Source organism: Vanellus vanellus, assembly GCF_965231255.1.
Source record: "Vanellus vanellus genome assembly, chromosome: 20".
Taxonomy (NCBI): domain Eukaryota; kingdom Metazoa; phylum Chordata; class Aves; order Charadriiformes; family Charadriidae; genus Vanellus; species Vanellus vanellus.
The window spans coordinates 1886112-1908877 of NC_138925.1; the positions used below are offsets into that span (position 1 = coordinate 1886112).

The 22766-nt window shown below is 54.7% G+C and overlaps 1 protein-coding gene across 1 annotated transcript; it reads left to right on the forward strand.

Annotated features, from left to right (window-relative positions):
• Positions 1–600: 600 nt before the first annotated feature.
• ECE1 (endothelin converting enzyme 1) lies at positions 601–10028 on the forward strand. The gene is made up of 17 exons (XM_082493624.1): positions 601–793; positions 1762–1903; positions 2498–2710; positions 4081–4205; positions 4505–4717; positions 4808–4999; positions 5494–5636; positions 5718–5832; positions 6065–6175; positions 6406–6504; positions 6623–6700; positions 7097–7200; positions 7406–7516; positions 7645–7712; positions 7791–7981; positions 8074–8169; positions 8456–10028. Exons 1-17 carry the CDS (start codon positions 707–709, stop codon positions 8630–8632), a joined length of 2265 nt encoding a protein of 754 aa, XP_082349750.1. The 5' UTR covers positions 601–706; the 3' UTR covers positions 8633–10028.
• Positions 10029–22766: the final 12738 nt, after the last annotated feature.

Here is a 22766-nt window from a genome sequence, read left to right on the forward strand (position 1 = left end):
GGGGAGACAATCCGGCTGGGTGGCAGGGCCGTGCTGGGGGGGGGGAAGGAAACGGTGGCGGCGACGGCGGCACGATAAGGGCTGGCTGCCAACCGGTGAGGTTTCCCCTTGTTTTTCTGCTGGGGGATGAGATAAGAGCCGGGCACCGGCGCGAGATAACGCCCGGGAGACGAGGAGCCGGGGAGGGAGCCTGAATTCAAGGTGCCGTCGCCTTTGGGTGCTCAGAGGGACCCCACGGGGTGTTTCGGGGTGCGCACAGTTCACAGACAGGGCGTGGAGCGCGAGCAAGCCAGTAGTTTCGGGGTGAAAAGGCATTTTCTCCGCTACCAGCCTTTCTCCGGTCCCTGGCGCACTGGGGTGCTCTGGCGCAGGGCGGGGGGTGTCCCTCACCCCGTTTCGGGGCCGGGAGCCGTTGGAGGAGGAACCGGCTTTATTCCAGGCTGAAGGGGAGGTTGCACAACCCGGCCCCGGGGGAAAGCGAGGCGGGTTCGGGCTTCGCTCAGCTTTTGGCTCCGGCTGCGTTGCTTTCCATAACCTTCCTCCGGCGTTTGTTTAGCGCTTTACTACCCCGGAGCCATTCGGGATTTAGCTCCCCGGAGGAGGAGGCGGCTTTAGAGGGTGCGTATTCCTTCCTCGCCCTCCTTCCTCCTCCTCTTCCTCGACCCCAAGTCACTGAGCACCTCCGTTTGCCGATCTCCCCGCGCAGATGTCGACCTACAAGCGGGCGACGCTGGACGACGAAGACCCCCTGGACTCCATCGGTGAAGGCGATGGGTACCCCAATGGCTTCCAGGTAGGGTTTCATGCGTGTTTTGGGAGGGGGGGGAAAGGAGATTTTAGGTCCTGGCAAGCAGCAAAGGAGGTTGCAGAAGGCTTTTCTGCCTGGGACCAGCCTTTCTGTGGGGCAAAGTCCGGCGTGGGCAGAGCTGTGTTGGCTCCCGCTGCCCTTTGCTCCCCTCCTGGCTGCACCCGGAGCCGGCGATGGGGGAGCCTGTGGGGCCGGATCCTGGCTCAGCTGTTTGCAACATCCCAGCGCCCAGGTTTTTGCCAGCCGAACCCCTTTCTGGCGTGGCTGGGGCGAGCAATTATCGTGGCGGTGGGAGCTTTGTCCCCACACAAAAGGGGATTAGGTTAATTCCTCCCCGAGCAGCGGGAAAGCGGCTTAAAAAGGGCCACGGGTGGTGAGAAAAAAACCCCACGGCTGCCAGCGTCCGGCCTCGCCGGGAAAGATTTGGGGCCAGAGCGATGCTCTCGGTGCTGGCCCCGCTCCCAGCCCCATTGGTCTCTGCCCAAAATGGTGTTTTCCACCCCAAAAATCAGGACTCCGCTGTGTTTTTGCTTTCCCCGGCGGGGCCATCTCCACTCGCCGTCACATCGGGATGTTTCCTGGGGATGTTTTTCGGCCGAGCGGGAATATCCTGTTACGGCACTTCCCGATGCCTTCGTGGCCCCCACCCTGTCCCAACGCCGGCGGTGGGGACGGGGACCACCCGAGGTGGGGTACGGCTGTGCTCGAGGAGAGGTTTGGGTGGCAGAGTGTAGCAGGTGAGCCTGCTGAAATGCTTGCCCCGCTCCCTTTCCTGCCATTGTGCCGCCCTTCCTGGCTGGTTTCTGGAAGGCAGCTGCCGCCTTTCCCAGCCCGAACCGCGCCGGATTCCTCGCCGGGGGCCGAATTCATGCCGTGGGCTGTAGGAAGTGAGATGAGGGATGCATCAGTGGGTTTTTCTGATGGTGGGGAAATGTTGCTGCTTTTACCCGCAGGTGAACTTCCGCGGCTCAAGGAGCAGCCCGGGATGCTGGGCTGAGCGGACGCGCACGGAGAAGCAGCTCGTGGTGCTGGTGGGGGTGCTGGCGGCCGTGCTGGCGGCGTGTCTGCTGGGTCTCATCTTCCAATACAGAGCCCGTAAGTCCTCGCACTGCGCAGGGATCCTACCCCATCAACCGGGGGGGTTGCTGGGGGGTTCCCTGGAACGGGACGCTCGGGTGCAGGATGGGATGTTCACTCGCATCCCTTGCCCCAGGGTGGGATTCTTGGGTACCAGGTGGGATGTTCAGGGGTGGGGTGTGATGATTGGGCACAAGACGGGGTGTTTGCCTGCATCCCTTGCCATGGGGCAGCATGCTCAGGCATGGGAGAGGATGCTTGCCTGCATCCCTCACCCGAGGGTGGGATGCTCGGGCACAAGGCAGGGTGTTTGCCTGCATCCTTCACCCCAGGGTGGGATGCTCAGGCACTGGGCAGGATGCTTGGGCAGAGGGTGAGATGCTTGTTTGCATCCATCGCCCTGGGATGGGATGATCGGGCAGGATGCTCAGGCATGGGATGGGATGCTGGTCCATATCGCTTGCCCTGGAGCAGGATGTTGAGGACGAGGGCAGGATGCTTGGGCACCAGATGGGATATTTGCCCAGATCCTTCATCGCGGGGCAGGATGCTCCTTGGTGCAGCTCATAGCACCGTGGTGGAGGAGCTTGAACCTGTCATTCCCACTCCCAGGTTCTCCCTCCGTGTGCCTGTCGGAAGCCTGCATTTCCGTCACCAGCTCCATCCTCAGCTCTCTGGACCGGGCGGTGAATCCCTGCGAGGACTTTTTCAGCTACGCCTGTGGGGGCTGGATCAAGGCCAACCCCCTCCCTGATGGCCACTCGCGCTGGGGCACCTTCAACAACCTCTGGGAGCACAACCAGGCCATCATGAAGCATCTGCTGGGTGAGTACGTGGGAGTGGTGGGACCCCCCACGGGGCCAAGGAATCCCGTTAGGTCCAGGGGATGCCGAAAACATGCCCGTGAGGACATAAGGTTGGACTTAAACCCCGGCGTCAAATGAATCTATGACGCACATGCTGCGAGGACATGGGGAAGCAGATCCTGGCTGTTTGCTCTCCTGGATGCCCGTGGGATTTTTGACCGCAGTGATGCTGCTCTTTGGTGCCGAGTAGGGAAAGGGTCCTGGCCTCGCCTCCGCAAAACCCACGGCGGCATTCCCAGGAGCTCTGAAATTCAGGAATTGCACCCCAGACTGCATCCAGAGACTGCAACACCCCAATGTCACCCCAAGGAGATGTTTTTTCCCTCCTGCTATAGCTTCCAGCCCTTGTGAGCAGCCTTTTTGGGGTGCTGGCTGCCAATCTGGCCATTTTTAGGGGCCAGAACTCCCCCAGCGGAGGAGGATCCTGGGCTCAGCCTCTGCGTGCGAACACCGAAGCGGGGTGGCTTATCAGCAACCGGCGGGGACGGTTTGTTCAAGCTTTGAGCAAACAACTGGCTCCTTATCAGCACTTTCCACTGCGCCGGGGCTGATTATCTGAAAAGAGAAGGTTTGGGAAGAGTGTTGTCTTTCAGGAGAGAGGGGGGTGGCGCGGGAATGGCTTCATCCCCGGCTCTTCCCGCAGAAATCTGGTGCTGGTTTTACCAGGAGAAGGGACCGGGCCTCCAGCCAAGCGGTCGCGCTCGGCATTTCCTTGAATTCCTCGGAGCCGAGGGACCTTTAGTTAATAAAACCACACAGCTGGGAAGCCAAAGGTGCAAGCTGTGTCATGAGGAAAATAAAAAAAACAAAACAACCAAAAAACAGAACAAACCCACTAAACCTCTGGGGAAGCAGAAGTTTAGGGGGAGGGGGAAATAAAAGGATGGGTTTGGAGGTGGAGGAGAAAAATGGGTTTATTGTTCCTTCTCGCAGGAATAAATAATATAGAGCTGGAGAGCGCCAGCACGGGGGCAAGGGCAGCGCGGGGCAGCTGGATGATGCTGGGAACATCAGAGCTGCTGGAAAAATGCTTTTTTGTTTTTCCTTTCTTTATCTTTCTGCTCCAAAGAGCCGGAGCGGTCGCTGCGGGTGGGAGAGGAGATGGAGGCAGGAGGCCAGGAAGGGCTGGGGGCCATGGGATGCCCTCGCAGTCACAGAGGGGACCGGCGGGGCAATCCTCAGCACCTTTTTGCAGCCTGGCTTTGCCCAAAACGGGGCTAAATGTTTCTCTGGTGGAAGGGTGGAGGGTCTGGCGTGCATCAGCAGCCCCCGGGGATGGATGTCTGTCCCCGGGGACCCCCTGCGAACCCCTCTGGGTACCTCCCACAGAAAACACCACGGCCAACGTGTCGAGTGAGGCGGAGCGCAAGGCGCAGCGTTACTACCAAGCTTGCATGAACGAGAGCAAGATCGAGGAGCTGCGCGCCACCCCACTCATGGAGCTCATCCAAAAGGTTCGTCCCCTTCCTCACAGCAAAGCTGCCTTCCCCGGGAGGCTGCAAAATGGGAGGAAAAAACCTCATTTATGGGCAGTCCCAGCACCTTCCAGACCCCATTTCCAGTGCCTCCTGGGGAAGAGCATCCCCCAGGACAGGCGGGCAGAAAAAGGAAGGGGTTTATAGGCAGGTTTTGCCCCTCCTGAGCTTTTTAGCCCCATTGCAAGATGTTTCCCCCCAGGATGGATATTGGAGGATATTTAAGCAACTCCAGGTAGTCATTCCTTACCCAAAACCTGGTTGCCGTCTCTCCCCAGTTGGGCGGCTGGAACATCACAGGTCCCTGCGCAGGGGACAATTTCAACGCAACGCTGCGGGAGGTGACAGCACATTACCGCACCTCGCCCTTCTTCTCCGTTTACGTCAGCGCCGACTCCAAAAACTCCAACAGCAACGTCATCCAGGTGGATCAGTCGGGGTTAGGCCTGCCGTCACGGGATTACTACCTGAACAAGACGGAGAATGAGAAGGTAAGGTTGTTGGGGGAAATCTGGCTTGGCCGGGAGGTGCGGTGGGTGGGTCGCATCAGTGGATGCTGATCCCTCTATCCCACCACGTAGGTGCTCGCTGGGTACCTGAACTACATGGTGCAGCTGGGGATGTTCCTGGGAGGTACCGATGAGGAGTCGACGCGGCAGCAGATGCAGCAGATCTTGGACTTCGAGACGGCGTTGGCCAACATCACCATCCCACAGGAGAAACACCGGGATGAGGAGGTCATCTACCATAAAATGACAGCCGGAGACCTGAAGGTAGGGATGGAGCTGGCGAGCCTCTCCGCTCCGCTGCGGTTTGGGAAGCGGGGTGGACGGGCAGAGGTGACGCAGCTCCTCTGAGGAAGCCCAATGCTGGCTGACACCGCCTGGGAAGCTCTTGTGCAATAGCTTGGCCCATGTCCTCCTTGGGGAAATCCCACCCTGACCCGCTCCTCCCAGCTGCTGGACCACCCCCAGGGCTGCGGTCCGGCTGCGGACGTCAACCCGGTCACCTCTCCGTGTCCCCAAAGGGGTTCTAATGCGTTGTGTCAACATTTTTGACACCCGCCCCACTTTCTTTTCCTTTGCGGGAGGAAATTGTTTATTCCCCTCCGACCTTTGGAGGATGCTGCTGTTCTGGGAAGCGGTCTCTGCAAAATCAGCTGAATCCCTCAAACAGGGGCTGATGCAGCAGCTTCCAGCTCGGGAAGCGGCTGCCACCCCTCTCCGAGGGTTTTTTTGGGTCTGTAGCAGCGGCATGGCTTTTGCAGGAGCTGGCGCCAGCCGTGGACTGGATGCCCTTCCTCTCCACGGTCTTCTACCCCGTGGAGCTCAACGAGTCGGAGCCCGTCGTGGTCTACGCCAAGGAGTACCTGGAGCAGGTCTCTGACCTCATCCTGGCCACTGATAAATGGTGAGAGCCCCCAGCCCACACGGAGGGGTTCCCGGGGTGGGCAGGTGTGTCCTGCTGCCCGCTCACCGCCTCTTGCCACAGTCTCCTCAACAACTACATGATCTGGAACCTGGTGCGGAAAACCAGCCCCTTCCTCGACCAGCGCTTCCAGGATGCCGAGGAAAAATTCATGGAAGTGATGTATGGGACAAAGAAGGTGAGGGGGGAGCCCCCAACACCCCCAAATCACCATTAAAATGGTGACAGCTTTTTAAGCAAAGTTTTCATCATGTTGCATGTGAAAACTAGAGCTGTGGGGTAGGTTTTGGGGTGGCAGCTCCGGTGCAGGGAGATGGATGTGAATCCCACATCCCAGTGAGGCAAGGGGGTGGGAAGGTGGGGGACTTTGGCCACGCCACCACTGATGACCACCTCTCTCCCCCACGCAGACCTGCCTCCCGCGCTGGAAATTTTGCATCAGCGACACGGACAACAACCTGGGCTTTGCCCTGGGAGCCATGTTCGTCAAGGCCACCTTCGCCGAGGACAGCAAGCAGGTGGTACGTCCCCAAACGAGCAGCGTGTAAGCCACCTCGCTGGTGGATGGTTGGGGCAGCCAATGTTTCTCTGCACACCTTTTATTCCCCGTGCATCTCCGATCACTGGGGTTTTTCACTGGTCTGCGTGCCATCTCGGCCTCTTCCTTCCCACCAGTATGAAGGGTCCTTGAACTCTCCAGGGTGGGAAGCTGGCGCTCTTGGCTGACGTTGCACTGCCTTGTTTTGTCTAGGCAGAGGAAATGATCGCGGAGATTAAAACAGCTTTCGAGGAAAGCCTGGAGACCCTGCAGTGGATGGACGAAGAGACAAGGAAATCCGCCAAAGAGAAGGTGAGACGCTGGCAGCAGCGCTGGGGAGGAGGGGGTGATGGTGGAAGACGGTGGAGCTGGGCAAGCACATCCTTCCATCGCTGGCACCAGAAGCACTTTGGTCCTTGTCACTCCCCAGGCAGATGCCATCTACAACATGATCGGCTACCCCAAGTTCATCATGGACCCCAAGGAGCTGGATAAAGTTTTTAATGATGTGAGTTGGTCAGATGTGTCCCCTGGGTGTCCTATTCCCCCCTCCACCAGCATATGCGGGATGTGTGCCCGTCACCACGGCCTCGGGGCAGCCTGGAGCTCTAGGTTTCCTACAGAAGGGTCTCACTGGTGACCTTGGCCATTCTCTGGGGACTTTCCAGAGAGCTGCCGGGCCAGTTCTGGGGTGGCTTGGGCTCTCAGGATCCATGCCCAGGAAGAGGAGGAGCGGTTTCCGTAACGGTGATTCATTGCCCTCCCAAGACTCTGCAGATGTTGGAGGGGAGGAGAAACAAGAGCAGCCGTAACTCAGCTGGCTCCGGAGGCTCAAACATGACCGTGGAGGGAGGAGCGGGGCCAGGCGATCACCGTGCGCCGCTCACGCCTTGCTCTTTTGCAGTACGAGGCTGTGTCTGACCTCTACTTTGAGAACGTCATGCAGTTCTACAACTTCTCAGCCAGGGTCACTGCTGACCAGCTCCGGAAACCGCCGAACCGGGATCAGTAAGTCCTCTGCTCTGCTTCCCTGTTGTGCTCAGTGGGGAATATCAAAATATCTGGAACACTGGGATTTGGTGTCCATCAGACCATGCTGGTTTTGGGGAGGTAAATTTGGGCTGATGGCTTTGCACCATGATAAGCGTATGGTCGGAGCAAACATCAGCGATGGCTTTGTGCTGCTACCTTGGCCCTGTCCATGTCCCTGCAGGTGGAGCATGACACCTCCGACGGTCAACGCATACTACTCTCCCACCAAGAATGAGATTGTCTTCCCTGCCGGCATCCTCCAGGCCCCTTTTTACACCCGTGCATCTCCCAAGTAAGAGCCTAGGGAAAATGTGGAGGACAGGATTCCCAAATTTCCTCCCGTCCCAAAACTTGAGGCTAAATTTCATGGCTGTGGGGAGCAGCGACTGCTCTCTAAATCTCAGCGTTGCCCTCCTGCAGGTCACTGAATTTTGGTGGGATCGGCGTGGTGGTAGGCCATGAGTTGACACATGCCTTTGATGACCAAGGTATGGCCAGAGCCAGGCGGGTGGGCTGCTGGAGGGGTGGCTGGCAGGGTGATGAAGGGCTCACTGTGTTTTCGGCAGGTCGGGAATACGACAAGGATGGCAACCTGCGTCCCTGGTGGAAGAACTCCTCGGTGGAGGCCTTCAAGCGGCAGACAGCGTGCATGGTAGAGCAGTACAGTAACTACACCATCAACGGTGAGGCCGTCAATGGCAAGCACACCCTCGGGGAGAACATCGCTGACAACGGTGGCCTCAAAGCTGCCTACCGGGTAGGGCCATGGGGCTGGGGAGATGCGGTGGGGGGCACGGTGTGGTGGGATCGGTGTCATCCCCTGAGCCCGCTGTGCTCCATGGCCTCCAGGCATATCAAAACTGGCTGAAAAAGAACGGGGATGAGGAAACCCTCCCAACTCTTGGCCTCACCAACCACCAGCTCTTCTTTGTTGGCTTCGCCCAGGTAGGTCACTCAGTGGTGGGCAGGGAGGGTGGACACACAGGTTTTAGGGGGGTGGAGGCATGCCCAGATGGTGTTGGGAGGGTGTGATGGCAAAAGTGAGCTCTCCAGAGGTGCTGCGTGGTGGATGGAGAACCAGATCGGGGTGGTGCTGGTTAAACAGCGAGATAAAGCTGGAGCTCGAGCTGTGTTGGTGCCGGTCACAGGAGCGGGGAGGTCTGATTCGGTACTGAGCAGGGCCCTATGGTTGCAGACACTGGCACTCATGCTTCTTGCCCTCTGTTTGCAGGTGTGGTGTTCGGTTCGCACACCGGAGAGCTCACATGAGGGGCTCATCACCGACCCCCACAGCCCTTCGCGTTTTCGCGTCATCGGCACAGTCTCCAACTCCCGGGAGTTTGCGGAGCATTTCGGCTGCCCCCTCGGCTCCCCCATGAATCCCCCCAAGAAATGCGAAGTCTGGTAACGGGCGAGCACTTGAGGGAACGAGCTGCCGGTTGCTTCATCCTTGCCAACAGTTAGATTTTCCCTGTCCTTTCGAGAGGCTCAAACCACTTCTCCGTGCAACGAACTACCCAGCTCTCAGCCGGAGCGACGCCCTGCGCCCCCGGTATCGTCCGAGGTTCGATCCACTGTGAAAACTCCTCATCCTCTTGCTCGTTTGTGAAATGACTTCGATTTGGGGGGTCTTTTCTTTCCCACCCTGACGGGGCCACGTGTCGAGGCACGTGCGTCTGTGGGCACTACCCTGTATTTACACACGCAGCGCTCCAGCCTGACCCACTGCCCCAGCAAAATGCCTCTTTTTTTTGGAGGTGATAAAGGGAATGCCGCAATGCCAGCAGGTTTGACTGCGTGTCTAAATACACCCGACGTACCTTCCTCTCTCCAAAGATACGCACATGAGAATGGAAAATATTTTAAGATATATTTTTTTGGGGGGGGAGGGAGGGGGGATATATATATTTTTTTCATGCATTGTGGAATACACTGGAAAATTTCAGGGAAAATGCATTTAAAAGCCTTTTTTTTAGTAAAAGATTCATATATTTATTAATTTTTTTTTCTTACTCGATGCAGCTGGAGGTGCAGCACCCTGTGGTGACAGTCCCTTGGCTAGGGAAGCCAGATGGGGCTGCCCGGGCTGCAGATGCAATTTAGCCAGTCCCGGATCCCGGGTTTTTCCATGAGGGACAGTCCTCAGAGGATGCTGATGGGGAAATTGGGGACAGCGGGCCTGGGGACAGAGCTGGAGGATGGTGCGGGTTGCAGAAAGGCTCTGCCGGAATGCTGCAGCTCCTGGGATTAGCTTTAATTTCAGAGCGCAAAGGGAAAAGTTGGCGTGCCAAAGACGTAACCAAGGTGGTGACAGTGTGGATGGAGCACCCGGTTTTCCCTCCTGTCACCTCTGAAGAGAGATCAACTGTTTTTTCCTTGGCCCAAAAGCTTCCCTGGACAAGCGCAGGTGGTTCCTGCTGCTGCTTCGCTCGCCGCTGTGCCCAGGCTCTATGCCCGGGAAGCTGCAAGCCCCGAAATCACCGCACAGCCCCAAACCTCCATCCCTTTGTGGCCGGTTTGGCACCAGTGTAAGATCTGGCCAGGGTGGGGGTGAGGGGCTTTCTTGAGGGTTTTTTAATACTCTTTTTTTCCAGTTTTGAGAGGAAACCACTGACAGTAGCTCAGGTGCTGCATGTTGTCTCGTGGGGCACCTTCTTGCTCTAGACAGAAAGCAAAGATGTAGAGGGATTTTTAATATTTATATGTAAAAGAAGGGATGGGGCGGGATTTTTTTTGTAACTATTTTTTCACCCTACACATGGGGCTTATTGTAATTGAAATAAATACTTTTTACTGGGTCTGGAGCTGCTTACGACTTGTTTTTTTCTGACAGCTGGGAAGAGTCTTCTGTCCCCTACCTGTATCCTTGTCCCTGTCCACACGGATGAGACCATCCTGTGCTGACAAAACTGAGCCGAGGAGGCTTTACCCAGACTGCGCTTGGCGCCTGCTGCCTCCCTTGGAGGCTAAAACTAGGTTTTTGTGCCCAAAAACCTCACTCTCGCTGCGGGTGGGTGGTTGCTTTCCACCACTATGGCACGGCCCCACACATCTCCCCAGCAGGGAGGTCTTTCCCGGATGCTTTTCCTTCCTCTCCCGGGTGAGTTTTTGGCTGGTCGGGCTGCGCTCGCATCCAGCGGCACGGGTGCCGGACAGGTTGCACTCTAAACGGCCTTATTTATAGCTCCGTGGTGGCGGCTGGATGCTGCCAGCTCAGTACCGCAGGCCAACGTTCACTCCCGAACGGATGCTCCATGGCTTTGTCAGGCTTGCCCCCCCAAAAAAATGCAAGGCAGGACCTGGGCTGCAGGCTCCTGGCCGAGCCTCACCCCAGCTCCTGGGAGGGCTGGCAGCCGTCAAACAAGCAATGCGCTGGGTGCTCGTTTGCTAATTAGCCCCGGCTCATTATCGGGGGCTGGATTTGGGCTGCAGCCCCCTGGTTTTGCCCCATCAGTAGTGAGCTCTTGGAAACACAGAGCGGTTTTGCTGCCGGGATGGGAAGGGCTGAGCCAGTGGCATGCAGCGGATGCGAGTGTTGCATAAATAAGACAGTAAAATTTCCCTCTTGCTGTTTTAACTGTGTTTTTCTCACTCAGATTGAATCAAGATGCTTTCTACTCACAGGATTCGGTGCGAGGCCCTCGGTTTCCTGCAGAGCTGGGAGACCGGCCGTTGTTTTCCCTGGGATCTGGCTGGAAATGGCGGTGCAAACCCGCAGAGGGCGGTGGAGCTGAGAAAATCGTTGTTTGAACTCTCAGCTCCTGGGCTGGCGGGAGTTAGCGATGCTGCCCGCATGGCGTCTTAGCCTGGTTCTGGCCCCACGTGTTTAAAATGTGGTGAAACGCCTGCGTTCCTAGGAAAAGAGAGGAGTGGCGTGGGTGCAAGTCAAAAAAGAATTAAGCAGGGAGAGCGGGACTGGGGTGAAAGGGTGTTTTCCCAGCTGCAAGGAGCAGAGAGGGGAGCACAGCCCATCGTGTGGAGAGATAGGATGCTCTTAGGGGTGGTTTAACCATCCGAAAGGGAAATATTTTGGCTCTTCAGGGCTCACTCGCAGCGAGGGACTGGGTAGGTAGTGTCTCTGCCACCGCGGAGGGGACATCCCCAGCGCAGGAAAGATTTCAAGGGTGAGCATCAGCTTGCATCGTGGCAGGGGGACGCCACGGTCAAGGCTGCCCGTGCTGGGCTTGGAGCCGGCGGTGGATGTTTGCGGGTCTGGGAAGCTGCCGGGTGTAGGCAGAGGAGGCAGGAGGTGACTCATCCCACTCGCGTGCCAGTGCCTGGCGTGGACTTGCCTGATCCTGGGTGGTATTTGCTTTATTTTGCGCTCAGTCGTGCCCCTGAGGGCAGAGATGTTTGCCAAGAGCTGAGCCTGGGCAGGAGGAGGAGGAATGGGGAAAGCTCCAAGCAGGGCTGGCTTTTTTTTTTTTTTTTTTTTAACGTTTTTTTTGCTTTTGTTTTTTTTTGCCTGGAGGGTGTTGCCTGGAGGGTGGGGGAAAAGTGGGAGAAGCCCAAAGAGGTAGGCGCTGCTATGCTGTGCTGGGTGAAAGCGGGTACCCGGACCGTGCTGGAGCCTCCAAAATGAACTGGAAATGGCGGTTGTTCACAGGTTCGGTGGGGCTGAGCCAGCCTTTGAGGTTGCGAAGGGCTGAACCCTACCCTCTGAACTGCTCTTCTCCTTCCCAGTTTGCCCCCTCCAAGCAGGATCTAACCCCCAACACGTCACAACAGTGCTGGGACCGTCAGATTTTAGGGCAGTGAACAGGCCAAAAGCTTCCTCAAACAATTCTGGCAAGAAAAGAGTCCTTTTCCAGTGACACCCCAATCCTTTACCCTATCTTCCAAACTTTACCAACAGCTCTGGCCTCCCCTCTACTGGTTGTGAGCACCTCTGCTGTGCCAGGTACGCGAGAGACTGGTGGGACCAGAAAAAGAGTCGGTGATGCTCCAAAACAAGAGCTCAGCACTATAAACTCAAGCTGCCTGCGGTCATACATCAGTTCCCAGGTGCTAATAAAGCTAGCTGGAAAAATAGGAAGAAAAATGAAATGGAGAGGAACCAGAGGCAGTAGGAAGGGCGTGAATCCAGCTGGCACTTGCTCAGGCTCGCCAAAGCTGCAGGGTTTGTTGGCCAAATCGTCCTACGTGGGGTAGTATGGAAGAGAGACACGTCTGCTTTTTCATCTTAGGGGAAAAAAAAAAAAAGGTAAAAAGATGGCTGAGGGGAGACGTAGACTTTGGAGGAGCTTTAAGGCAGAGCCGTGAGCCTGGCTCCTTCACACGGCTAGCACGCGTCAGGAGCTTCAGCAGACAATATGGTGAAAATGCTAGAGGTTTTTTTTTTTTTCCTTTCTAAATGGGCAAAAAAGAAGTGATATATCTAAAGATACTGGAGCTGGGAGGCTTTTTCGCAGCTGTGTTTACAGCCAGCTATTTCTGTAGAGCAGAGGGAGCCGTAGATGTCAATTTGCTTTTGGTACAAATTTCCTTCCGCATGAAGGGGTGTACCAGGAGCAGTGCCACGCTCGGGAGGCGGTCGATGGAATGGGGCCGGGCACTGACCCCCTCCCAGACCACACAGCTTTACTCACACCCTTAAAATTATTCCAAGCAAAGTCTTTACGAGCTGCGGAGCAGGATCCGTCTCCCCAGCAGGCTGCAGACAGGAGATGTGCTGTGAGTGCAGCAGCTCTCCAGGATGTCTGAAGATCTATCAGTCCTTGGGCAAACCCCCTACCATGATAAAAGTTCCTCCTTTGTTCTCCCATTTTCGGGGAGTGGGGGAGTATTTGGCCTTTCTTTGAGATCATTCTCATTTCTCGCTTCAGTCTTTAGTTTTTCTGGGGGGGAATCGGCGGTCGATCTGGCAGGCAGTAAGCTGCAGAGGAAAACCGGCTCAGAAAAAAAAATACCCAGAGCCCCCTCTTGTAGCTAAATATTTGTTCCTGGCTGCAGATGGCAATAGTCCCTATTCAGGACTTCTTTACAGGCTGGCAAGGCTTGGTTGGGCTTTCTTCCTCCAAAAACCTCACTGTTTTCCATTTCACCCCATTTCCCACAAGCAGTTTGAGGTAGATGCGAACTCACCTCATCCCAGGCATTTCTCTCACCTTGGCGCAGGACGAAAAGCACAAAGGGAAGCTAAATAGCATGCTAGTCATCTTCCCTCCGCCACCGGCTCCACTAATAACTTCTGGCACTACGCGGTGCGCCTGTTTGGTGTGGCTGTAACCCGTAGGTAGCACCTTAGTAAGTACAAAACCATTCCAGTCGCACAGTTACTCTTACTAGAGGCCACTGTGGCAGCGTAGTGTGGCAGCTCGTTGCGGGCTTTTCTCCTGAGATCACACCTCGGAGGACGGTGAGCCTCGGGGTAGAGTGCAGTCCTCGTGTGTCGGTGCACGTGGTTGTCACGTCTCAAACCTGACCTGCACAAACCGAATTGTTTAATAATTTAGAGTCTGGCTCAAAAGGGAAAATGTGCTGAAGACCCTGCTACTATTTTTTGGCCACTGGGTGTGTGCTGTGTTTTGCTCTTGTGAACGACACTGAGTTTGGATTCTCCCCCTTCAGATTTGTATTTTAAAACTCAGAATTACTTTTCTGCTTACAAAGGGGGCTGTTGTGGAGACGTGGATAGATGTGACTCTCAGAGCAGGTCTTCTTCAGTGCACAAGACCCCGATCTTACTTCTGTCAACTTCTGTTTGCACAACCAGCTACTCGCCAAGTGCCTGAATATACCACCAAGAGAGCTGTTTACTTTGATAAAAGAAGCTTTTCACTTTTAAAAGTTTGTCATTGCTTTAAAGTATTATTGCCGCTACTAAGAGGATGCAGCAGGCGGGACGCAAAGAAACTATGGAAAACTTTCCTACAGCAGCTCGTGTACCCCAGGCTGGGTGACACGGGGTGGCAATACCTGCCGGGGCAGCGAAGGCGCTGGGAGCGTCTCCCTGGGACGTGCGGCACGGCAGGAACGCCGGTAGGTGCCAGCCGGCTGGAATGAGCCCTCGGGAGCCAGCGGTGGGGCAGGACAAGTCAGGACAACCCAGCGTCTGCTTGAATGTGTGCTGAGGTCCTTTTTATCTCCTTTTAACCGCCTCTGCCCCCGCTGAGCTCAGCCCGGCGGTGGTCGTGAGCCAGGGTGCCGCAGCCCGGCTGTGAAACAGGGAAGATGGCGGCAGCGCGGCGACCCTCGGTGGGGCGAAGGCATGGCGTGGGGGTGTGAGGCGGGTGCTGCCCCCCACCAGGGCAGCAGGGCCAGAGGGCCGTCCCTAGGCCGGTCCCCATTGCCAGAGGTGGGCTGCCGGGCCTCCCTCACAGCCGCCATCTCACCCTCAGGGCCGCAGGCCTCCACCGTGCCTCATGAGGGGCCGCCCCTGCCCGCCGCCTCAGGAGCCTGGGACGTGGCTGGGGGCCACGGGGCTGTCAACGGGGCTGGGAGCGAGTTTTGGGGCCGGGGGAGAGCCCCTGTGGCCGCAGCAAGGTGGGTGCTGCGGGGGCCCGGCCGCCCCCCTCACAGCCCAGGGCCGCCCCCTCACAGCCGAGCGCCGCCGAAGTCTCTCCGGGCCGAGCCGAAAGCGCCCGAAGTTGCGGCCGCTCCGCTCCCGAGCGGTTCCGAAGATCCCCGAGAGATTCCGAAGATCCCCGAGCGCCTCCTCCGAGCCCGGCCGAAGTTTCCCGAACTCCCGCGCGCCCTGGGTCTCCGGAAAAAGCCGAAGTTTCCCGAGCGCGGGGGTCACGGGAGGTGCCGGGCTGAGCGCGGAGGGAGGCGGGGCGGGGGGAGCGCGGGGAGGCAGGGCGCGTGCGCCCGCGAAGGTCTCCGGAAGGAGCCGAGGTTTCCCGAGCGCCGCTCGCCAGCGAGCGGTTCCGGAAAGAGCCGAAGGTTGCCGAGCGCCGGTGGGCCGAGCGGCTCCGGAGCGGCCCGAAGGCGCCCGAGCGTCCGTCCTGCCGGACTGCTGGAGGCGGCCGCAGCGCCATGTTTGATGCTCCGCTACTTCAGTGAGGAAAATCCGCCGGCATCGCCCGAGAGCCGCCACCGCGAAGGGCTCCGCTGCCCCCGGGGAGGGGGACCGAGACCCCCCGCCGCCGGCGGCTCATGAGCAGCGCGGCCTGAGCCGCCTCCCCCCCCCTCCCCTCCCCGCCGGCCCCTCTCCCGTCCCCTCCCCGCGCCGAGCCCTCCGGGAGGCGCGTTGTCACGGAGACCGGCGCCGGTGCCGGCCCGCCGCGCTGCCCCGGCCGCCGCACCGGCCCCCCGGCCCGCTCCCCGGCTCCCCCCCGGCCCCGGCCCCGCTCCCCGCCGGGGGGTGGTGGCTCCGCTTGGCGATGAGTTTACCGCAGAAGGCGGCTTTGAAACCCGGCGCGGCGGCGGCGGCGGGGACCGGCCCCGGGAGCGGGGCGGCGGCAGCGGCGGCAGCGGCGGCGGCGGGGCCGCCTCCTCCCCCGGCTCCCCCTCACCCGGCGGCGGCGCCGGCGCCTCACCCCACCATCAGGGCCTTGCCGCCCCAACCGCCCCAGCAGTATCCTTTGCCCCGGAGGGGGGGCGGGGGGGGGGGGGGGGCGAGCGGGGCCCTGAGGGGGGGAGAGGGAAGTGGGGGGGGTGAGGGGCCCCCTCAGCCCCAATGGGGGGTGGGGGCACCCCCCGGGGGGGGGTGGGGGGCGGCTGGGGGGTCCCCAGTCCTTTTTGTGTGTGTGTGTGTGTGTGTGTGTGTGTGTGCCCCCCCCCCCCAGTAGAAGGGGGGGCTGCACCTGCCGGGGTGGTGTGGGGAAAGGGGGTGTCTTGCCAACCCCCTCTCTGCTAACGGGCTGGTTTGGGGGTGTTCCCCCTCCCCCCCCCCCACTTCTGCTGGGGAAGGCAGAGGGGCCCCCAACCCCCTTTCCCCTCCCCCCCCCCCCCCCCCCCCCCCGAGCAGCGGTGACCCCCAAGGGTAAACTTTTAATTATAAATCCCTCCTTAGTTTTGCCTCTGGTCCTGCCCAGGTAAGTGCTTTGGTTTTGTTGTTTTTTGTTTTGGTGTTTTTGTGTGGTTGGGTTTTTTTTTAGGTTTTTTTTTTTTTTTTTTTTCCCTCTTCTCAGGCGTATTTAAACCCAGGTTTTTCTGTCCGGGGCTGATTTTGATGTGATTTATTTTATTTTATTTTATTTATTTATTTATTTATTTTTTCTTACTTTGGCTGGTGGAAATAAATCTCAGGTGGAACGTGGCGCCCGGCCGCTTTCCACGCGCGACGGCGAGGAGAAGGCTGCCCCTCCAAACCAACGCAACCAAACAATTTCAATAAAATCCCACCGCCCGCCCGAACGGCCCCGGTTACAAAGAGAGGCTGGCGGGTTTGCTGTGAAAAAATTTTTTTTTTTTTTTTTTTTTTTTTTAAAGGTCTTGGGTTCTCTGCTGCGACTAGGCCCCAAGTCAGGAGGTAAATACTGCAGGGCTCAGCAGGAAAGTGGGGTGGCCAGCCCGCCTGCCTGCCTGGGGTTTTGTTTCCAGCGTCCCACAGCATCCCCTGGAAAACCGGCTTTTCTCTCCTTTTCCCCCAAAGTTTGGTTGTTTGTGTTGGTTTTTTTTTTTTTTTTTTTTTTTTTTTTTCCAGAGGGGGGAGGGATTGTGAAGTGAAAACCATACTTAGGGAGATATCGTTACTGTGTTATCCGGGCACGGTGTGGCAGGCTGTGCAGGGGACGGTCAGGAGTGTGTTTTGCTATTTATTGGTGGCAGTGACTTACGTTTTTAAAGTGGAAGTGTTTTTATATTTTTTTTTTTTTTTTCCTCTCTTGCTGAGGGCTGTTTCAGCTGTGTGGTGATGCCTGTGCTCTTCAAGAAACGCGTTCCCTGTGTATAAGCATTTTATTGCTCTCACTTTCATTTTTGAGGTGGGAAAACCGAGCCCGTTTATAATCAGTTTAGGTCCATTGTTTTCTTGAGCTTCCGGCAAGAATCATTCCTGCCATGACCACAAATACGTTGCTTAAATCATGAGACTGTTGACGTTACAGATTTGTTTGGGTCAAGTGAAAAACCTCCGAAGATTTTGAGAGGGACGTACTCTGCGCTGGGTGTTTTTGGCGAGCTTGTGCTGTTCTGTAATGCCAGCGTGTGCTTTATTTAGGGGGGGGGGGGGGAAAGTGCGAAGGTGCTGTCATGACAAAGTCAGCGGGGTGGTGGTAAGTAGCTGTTGCTCAGGGGAAATTTTACTCAGTTTTGAGTGACGTGCCAAGTATTACAGTGGGAACGCCGGCCAGTGTGCACCTAAGGAGTCTGTGCTCGGCTGATCTTTACAGCAAGGTGCTGGTTTGGCTGGAAAGAGTCTTTTTTTGTTTTTGAAGAGGGAATGTGACGCTTGACAGTTGAAGGGATGAAGTTTGCCTGGGTCTGGGATCAGGAGGGTGCTGGGCTTTCCAAAGCACTTTATTTTCAAATAATCATTAAAAGCACCGTAGAGGGACTCGAATGACTTCTCCGACATCGTTGAGGGTGAGCTTTGGTGGTGGTTTGCGAGAGTGGCCGTGCCACCGGAGCTGAGACAGGAGGACGCCGTTGCTTTTGGTTAGTGTTGTCACGAAACGCCTTGCACGCGTGAGGGATGAAGCGTGGGCTATCCTCTGAGGGCAGCCTAAAAATAAAAAGCCTTGGAAGGAATGGGCAAGACCCTAAAGGAGCTGGAGGTGACGTGGCAGCGTGTCCCATCGCGGGGACCCAACCTGACGCCCAGAGCAAGAGGCAAAGAGGAATGGAGAAGCACTAGGTAGATATGACAAGCTGACCTGACAAAGGTGGGGAGGTTAAAATGATATACTCTGATTTTTATTTATGGCCTTACCTGTTTTGAAAACATACTGTGTTTGACCAATACCGCTTCTTAACTTTCAAACTAATAATCTGTCCTTGTAACATACACAAACGCTGTGTTCTTTATGATACCTTTTGGGCAAACTGTGTTCAGGTGTCCTGGCTGGTTTTTACCTCCACCGAAACTTGTGTGGTGCTTCCAGGTAGTAAACAAAAGCTCTTACCTTTTCTAAGCGCGGCTGCAAAAGTGAGGCTTGGGGAGCATAGTTCATCTCTGATTTACTGGAGTGCGGAGGGTCAACTGAGTTCAGCCTTATTTTTAGCTCTGTTTGGTTTCTTTTTTTTTTTTTCTTCTTCTCTGTTTTGATACGAGTATTGAGACAGCGTTACCCTACGGCAGATGAAGTATAGCTGCAGGTGTCTTCTGGCAACTGGGGGTGAGCTGAGCACTGTGAGGTCTCCTTCTCAGGGCAGCGCGAGGGTTTATTTGTTGATGTGAAGGATTATTATATGTTAAGAGGTAGATCGAGGCTCTGACTTGGGGATTTTTTTAAACTAGAACAGCTTCCGCCTGGTGAACTTTGTGTCTTTGGAAATACGTGTGGTTTTAGTACTTAATACATTGTGGAATTAAAAGGTTATCTGTATAATTGACAAAAGAAGAATTGGGTGAGAGAGGAGTGTACAGGAAGAAGAGCTGCTTACTTCAGGTGTGTTTGTAGAGAGGCATTAGCGAGAGAGAAGAAAAATACAGGGGGAAGGAGGAATTTTTCAAAGTTATTTCTTGAAGGCGAGCGAATTTGGAGAGTGATGGACATGAAGAACAGAAATGTTTTGATGGGAGTTCCGTTCTGTCATGTACTGAATAAGAAGTTATTGGAGCTGCTGTAAGACAAGGCAGAGCTTTGCAAAATTCCCTTAACGCAGTGGCTTCAAGGAGTTAAATTTTCTGTGTAAAAGTAAGTTGGGATAATGTTGTGGCTCTGGTAGTGGTGGGTATTCCATCAAAACCTGATTTCAGGAAGAAATTGTGTTTGAAAGTTGTCAGTATGGACAAATCCTCCGTTGATGACCCTTATTTGGGAGGGGTGGACAAGGGAGGGTCACTGGGAGATGATGACACACAGGGGGATATTATCAAAAATCAATCCCCATCTGCCCACCTCTGCTTTGGCTTTCAGAGTGCCTCTGAGGAACAAGTTCCAGGTGAAGTCACTTGTTCTGTAGTGAGACTTCTTCCATAAAAAAATGTAAAATAACAAAGGTACGCTCCGGGCTGCAAGCCCACTGTAGACCTTCGTGCGTTTAACTTGGTGGTACTTGTGATGCATGTTAAACCACACCGTGTTTCTTTACTCTCCCTCATGCTCCCACTTAAGAGTAAAGTATTTTTTGTATGTGTTATAATAAGCTGTTCTTTAAAAAGTCCCCGTGCTGTGAATAAATTTTGTGGATCAATATAATTAGGTCACCAGTTTCTTCCCAGCCCCAGACCTGGACAAACATTGCATTATAAAGGACAAACAGATTGATTTGCGTTGAACCCGAAGAACGTGGCGCGTCTGCTGGCTCTTCAGGGTTAATTTGACGCTGTTCCTTGGAGCCAAATTAGAGCCATCTTGGGCTCTGGGCTGGTGTCAGTAGGTTTTTGTTCTCTTTTCCAAACTTCCTTGCGTTGGAGGGAGTTCAGCTTCCTGGTTGTTGATGGTCTCTGTGAAGGCACCAGTAAACTTGACCTTAATATACCACCGTAGTTGTTTCGGGGGGGGATTGGGCATCTCTGGGCACGGGTATTTTTCAGGTTATTGCAGCGGGGCAATACCGGCAGGTTCAGGATGGGCTTTAACAGACGGTCATTTAAAATCTGTCTTTTCTTCCCCTGCTTTAATTCTGTTTCTGAGAAGCGGAGAGGAAGGGTCAGCGTTTGGGGGCTTTTTGTGTGAAGTACGTTATTGCTGTGCGCGGAAACCTGGGTTTTGGTGGTGTTGCCTTGGTAATTGAGTGTCTGCTTTAGTTTTTCCTGAGTTGCTTTAGCTAACTGTCCTGTAGTCCCTTTCAGAAGGCGGCGTGCTGGTTCCCGCTCCGTTGGGTGGCATCTTCTGGATGCGAGCGGCTTCCCAAAAGCCCAGGAGAACGGCAAGAAATACAGGATCGCTTGCAGGAACGTAAAGAGACTGTGTGAAGTCGGGGTGAGGTTCTGGCAAGGCTTACCCGGTGTTTGGAGGCGGGCCAGGCTGCGCTGCTGGAGTAGGCCTGCGTTGGTAATCTTCTAGTTAAATTAAGACTGCTGAGGAGGATTTGGGTGCGTGGGGTTTTCTGTCTTCTCTTAGTGAGCGAAGAGTTGAGCTGGAGGGGAAAGTGCCCAAGAATTTCACCGAGGAGAGCATCTTCAGCGCACGCCGAGGGATCGGGGTCTCTGGGTTGCTGTGATACCTGCTGGGAGTTTGGAGCCAACGCCATCTTCCCTCCCTGCTTACATCCATTCCGAGTCGCTTTTTTCTGGAGTATGTGATGCAGCGTCTCTCTGTGCTCTCTGGGGTTTATCCGTTGACGACTTTGAAGATGAGGACCCAGGGATTGGGAAGCTGCTTGGGTGTAAAAGTCAGCTTGAAGAACGTGATCGTGGCTTCCGTGCAAAGCGCCGTGCCTCCCCGTGGCTCGGGTGGATCAGCTCCGGCTTCTGGGCAGCTTTGACATTGAACTGGAACTAAACCGAGAGCATGGTCAGAAGTCCTCTTCCAGATGCCAGTGGCAGCTGTTTGTGAGGAAGGGTGTTTGGAGCGTTACGGTCATGAAAGGGAAGGAGTGGCGAGAGGTGGGAAGGAGGGGAGGAACTGGGCTGAGATCAGAGGTGTTCCTTGCTCTCTGTGTTTTTGGGTTGAGGAGTGAGCTTGCTGAAGTCGTGGCTGGATGAAGGGAAAGAAGAGGCAGCGGTGTTGCTTGAGAAGCCTTTCCATTTAGGAGTGTCTGAAGCCGTGGAGATGGTACGTCTCGGGAGGGCGTGCAGCAGGAGAGAAGCTTTGAAAATGTGGAGACTTTCTCTGCCGCTCCATGATTGTGGCTCTTCTGCTGGGGAGGAACGGGCACGGGTTTGTGCGCATACTGCCAAAAAATTAAGTGCTTTTAGACCTCTTTGCCATCTCCCCTGTTGATGTTCCCCAGCCTTGGCACATCTTAGCATTCTTTCAAGCAGAAATAGCTTTAATTTATTTAATGACAAAAGCTAATCATGTTATAGCGCAGATATGTCAGTTTACCAGCTTTGTAAGATTTTTGTGGTGAAATGTCTTGGAGAAAACCATTCTTCCAAAAATATGATTTCAGATAGCTTATTTTCTTCCCATATCCAATGATTGTGTATGTTCTCTGGCAGAAGTCTGCGGGAGAAGGTTACTTTCGCCGTTTAAATATATACGTATTTAATGTGCAGTACTAATTTTGGAACACAGTTTGTGTTTTTATCTATGGTACAGTAAGAAGTCAATGAGAGAGTAATAGGAGACTTAGAACAAATAACTTTCCTTTTACCTCCCAACATCTAAAAGGGTTTTCATCTGTGTGTATGGGTTTTGCCCGTCATCTTAGGGCTGAAAGGCTCTTTCATGTCGTTAGCAAATGTTGGGATGTGTCGAGCTGGTGCGTTTGCTCCGTTTTTGTTTCGTAGTAAGAGCGAGTGGTGAAGATCCCTCTTTAGAAGTCGTAAGTAACCTATATTTTCTTTTTCTCCCTAATCCAGCAATTTCAGGGCTAGTCAACTGTCAAGTTTAGTTGTGTGTAAATCCGCTAATATGATTAGAGTTGCTGGAATTTTTACTCTGGGGAATTATAGATGGGTAGTATCACTGTCTTACAGGCGTTTCTTTAGTAGGAAACTTTTATCTGTGACTTGAATATGTCTGCTGGCTATGGTGACGGCTTTTCTGGAGTGAATGGGGAGGAGAAAACCAGTGTTTGTTACAGGGCATGAAGACGTGGGTGGAGGAGTTGTGTGCCCCGTGGTCTGGAGGAACCGGGGGAACTAATTTTTCTTTTTTTTTTTTTTTAAGGGAATATCGTTGCTGTGGCTTCTCACACTACTGTGTTTTACACTTGATGGTAATTCCAAGAACTTCTCCTGTGTACAGCTTTCCTTTCCAAACTATGGACTTCATTTTGCCTCCCAAATAGGAAATGATGATGTGGAACAGCTGGAAGGAGAAAATGGAATGGGTTCTTAAAAAAGAACAGGATCAAAGGGAGGAGAGCAAAATAAGCTTTTAGGCTAGTGAAATTTTCTAGTACATGTTATTCTTATGTTTTATTATATACGTTTGGAAGATGTCCCAGAACGCGCTCTCTCTTTTCGTAGTAGGTGATGGCACGCTGTTGCTGATGGGACTTGAGTCAAATTGCTGCTGGGCATGTAACTAGGTTAATGGGACAGCAATTTTTTTCTTTCCTGAAAGGAAAATTACGTGTTCCCTATTCTGATTGTACCTTAAGAATTGTTTTTTACCTTTGTTTGCTGAGGTGGAGAGAAAAGGACAAGTTTCCCCACACCGAGATTGTATCAGGTTTAAATCAATTCTGCTACCAAAAATAATATGTTTCTGCTGTTGCTTGTAACACCTTTGTGTAGCCTTTCTCTGGATGAGAGCTCAGATATTTTTTTGAGCTGTAAATACGCCTGAAGAAAAGCAAAGTGGCTTCTAATATGTGCATCTTGAAAGAAAAACATATCCAGTCCTCAACTGATACCAGTAGCGTTCTCCAAAACC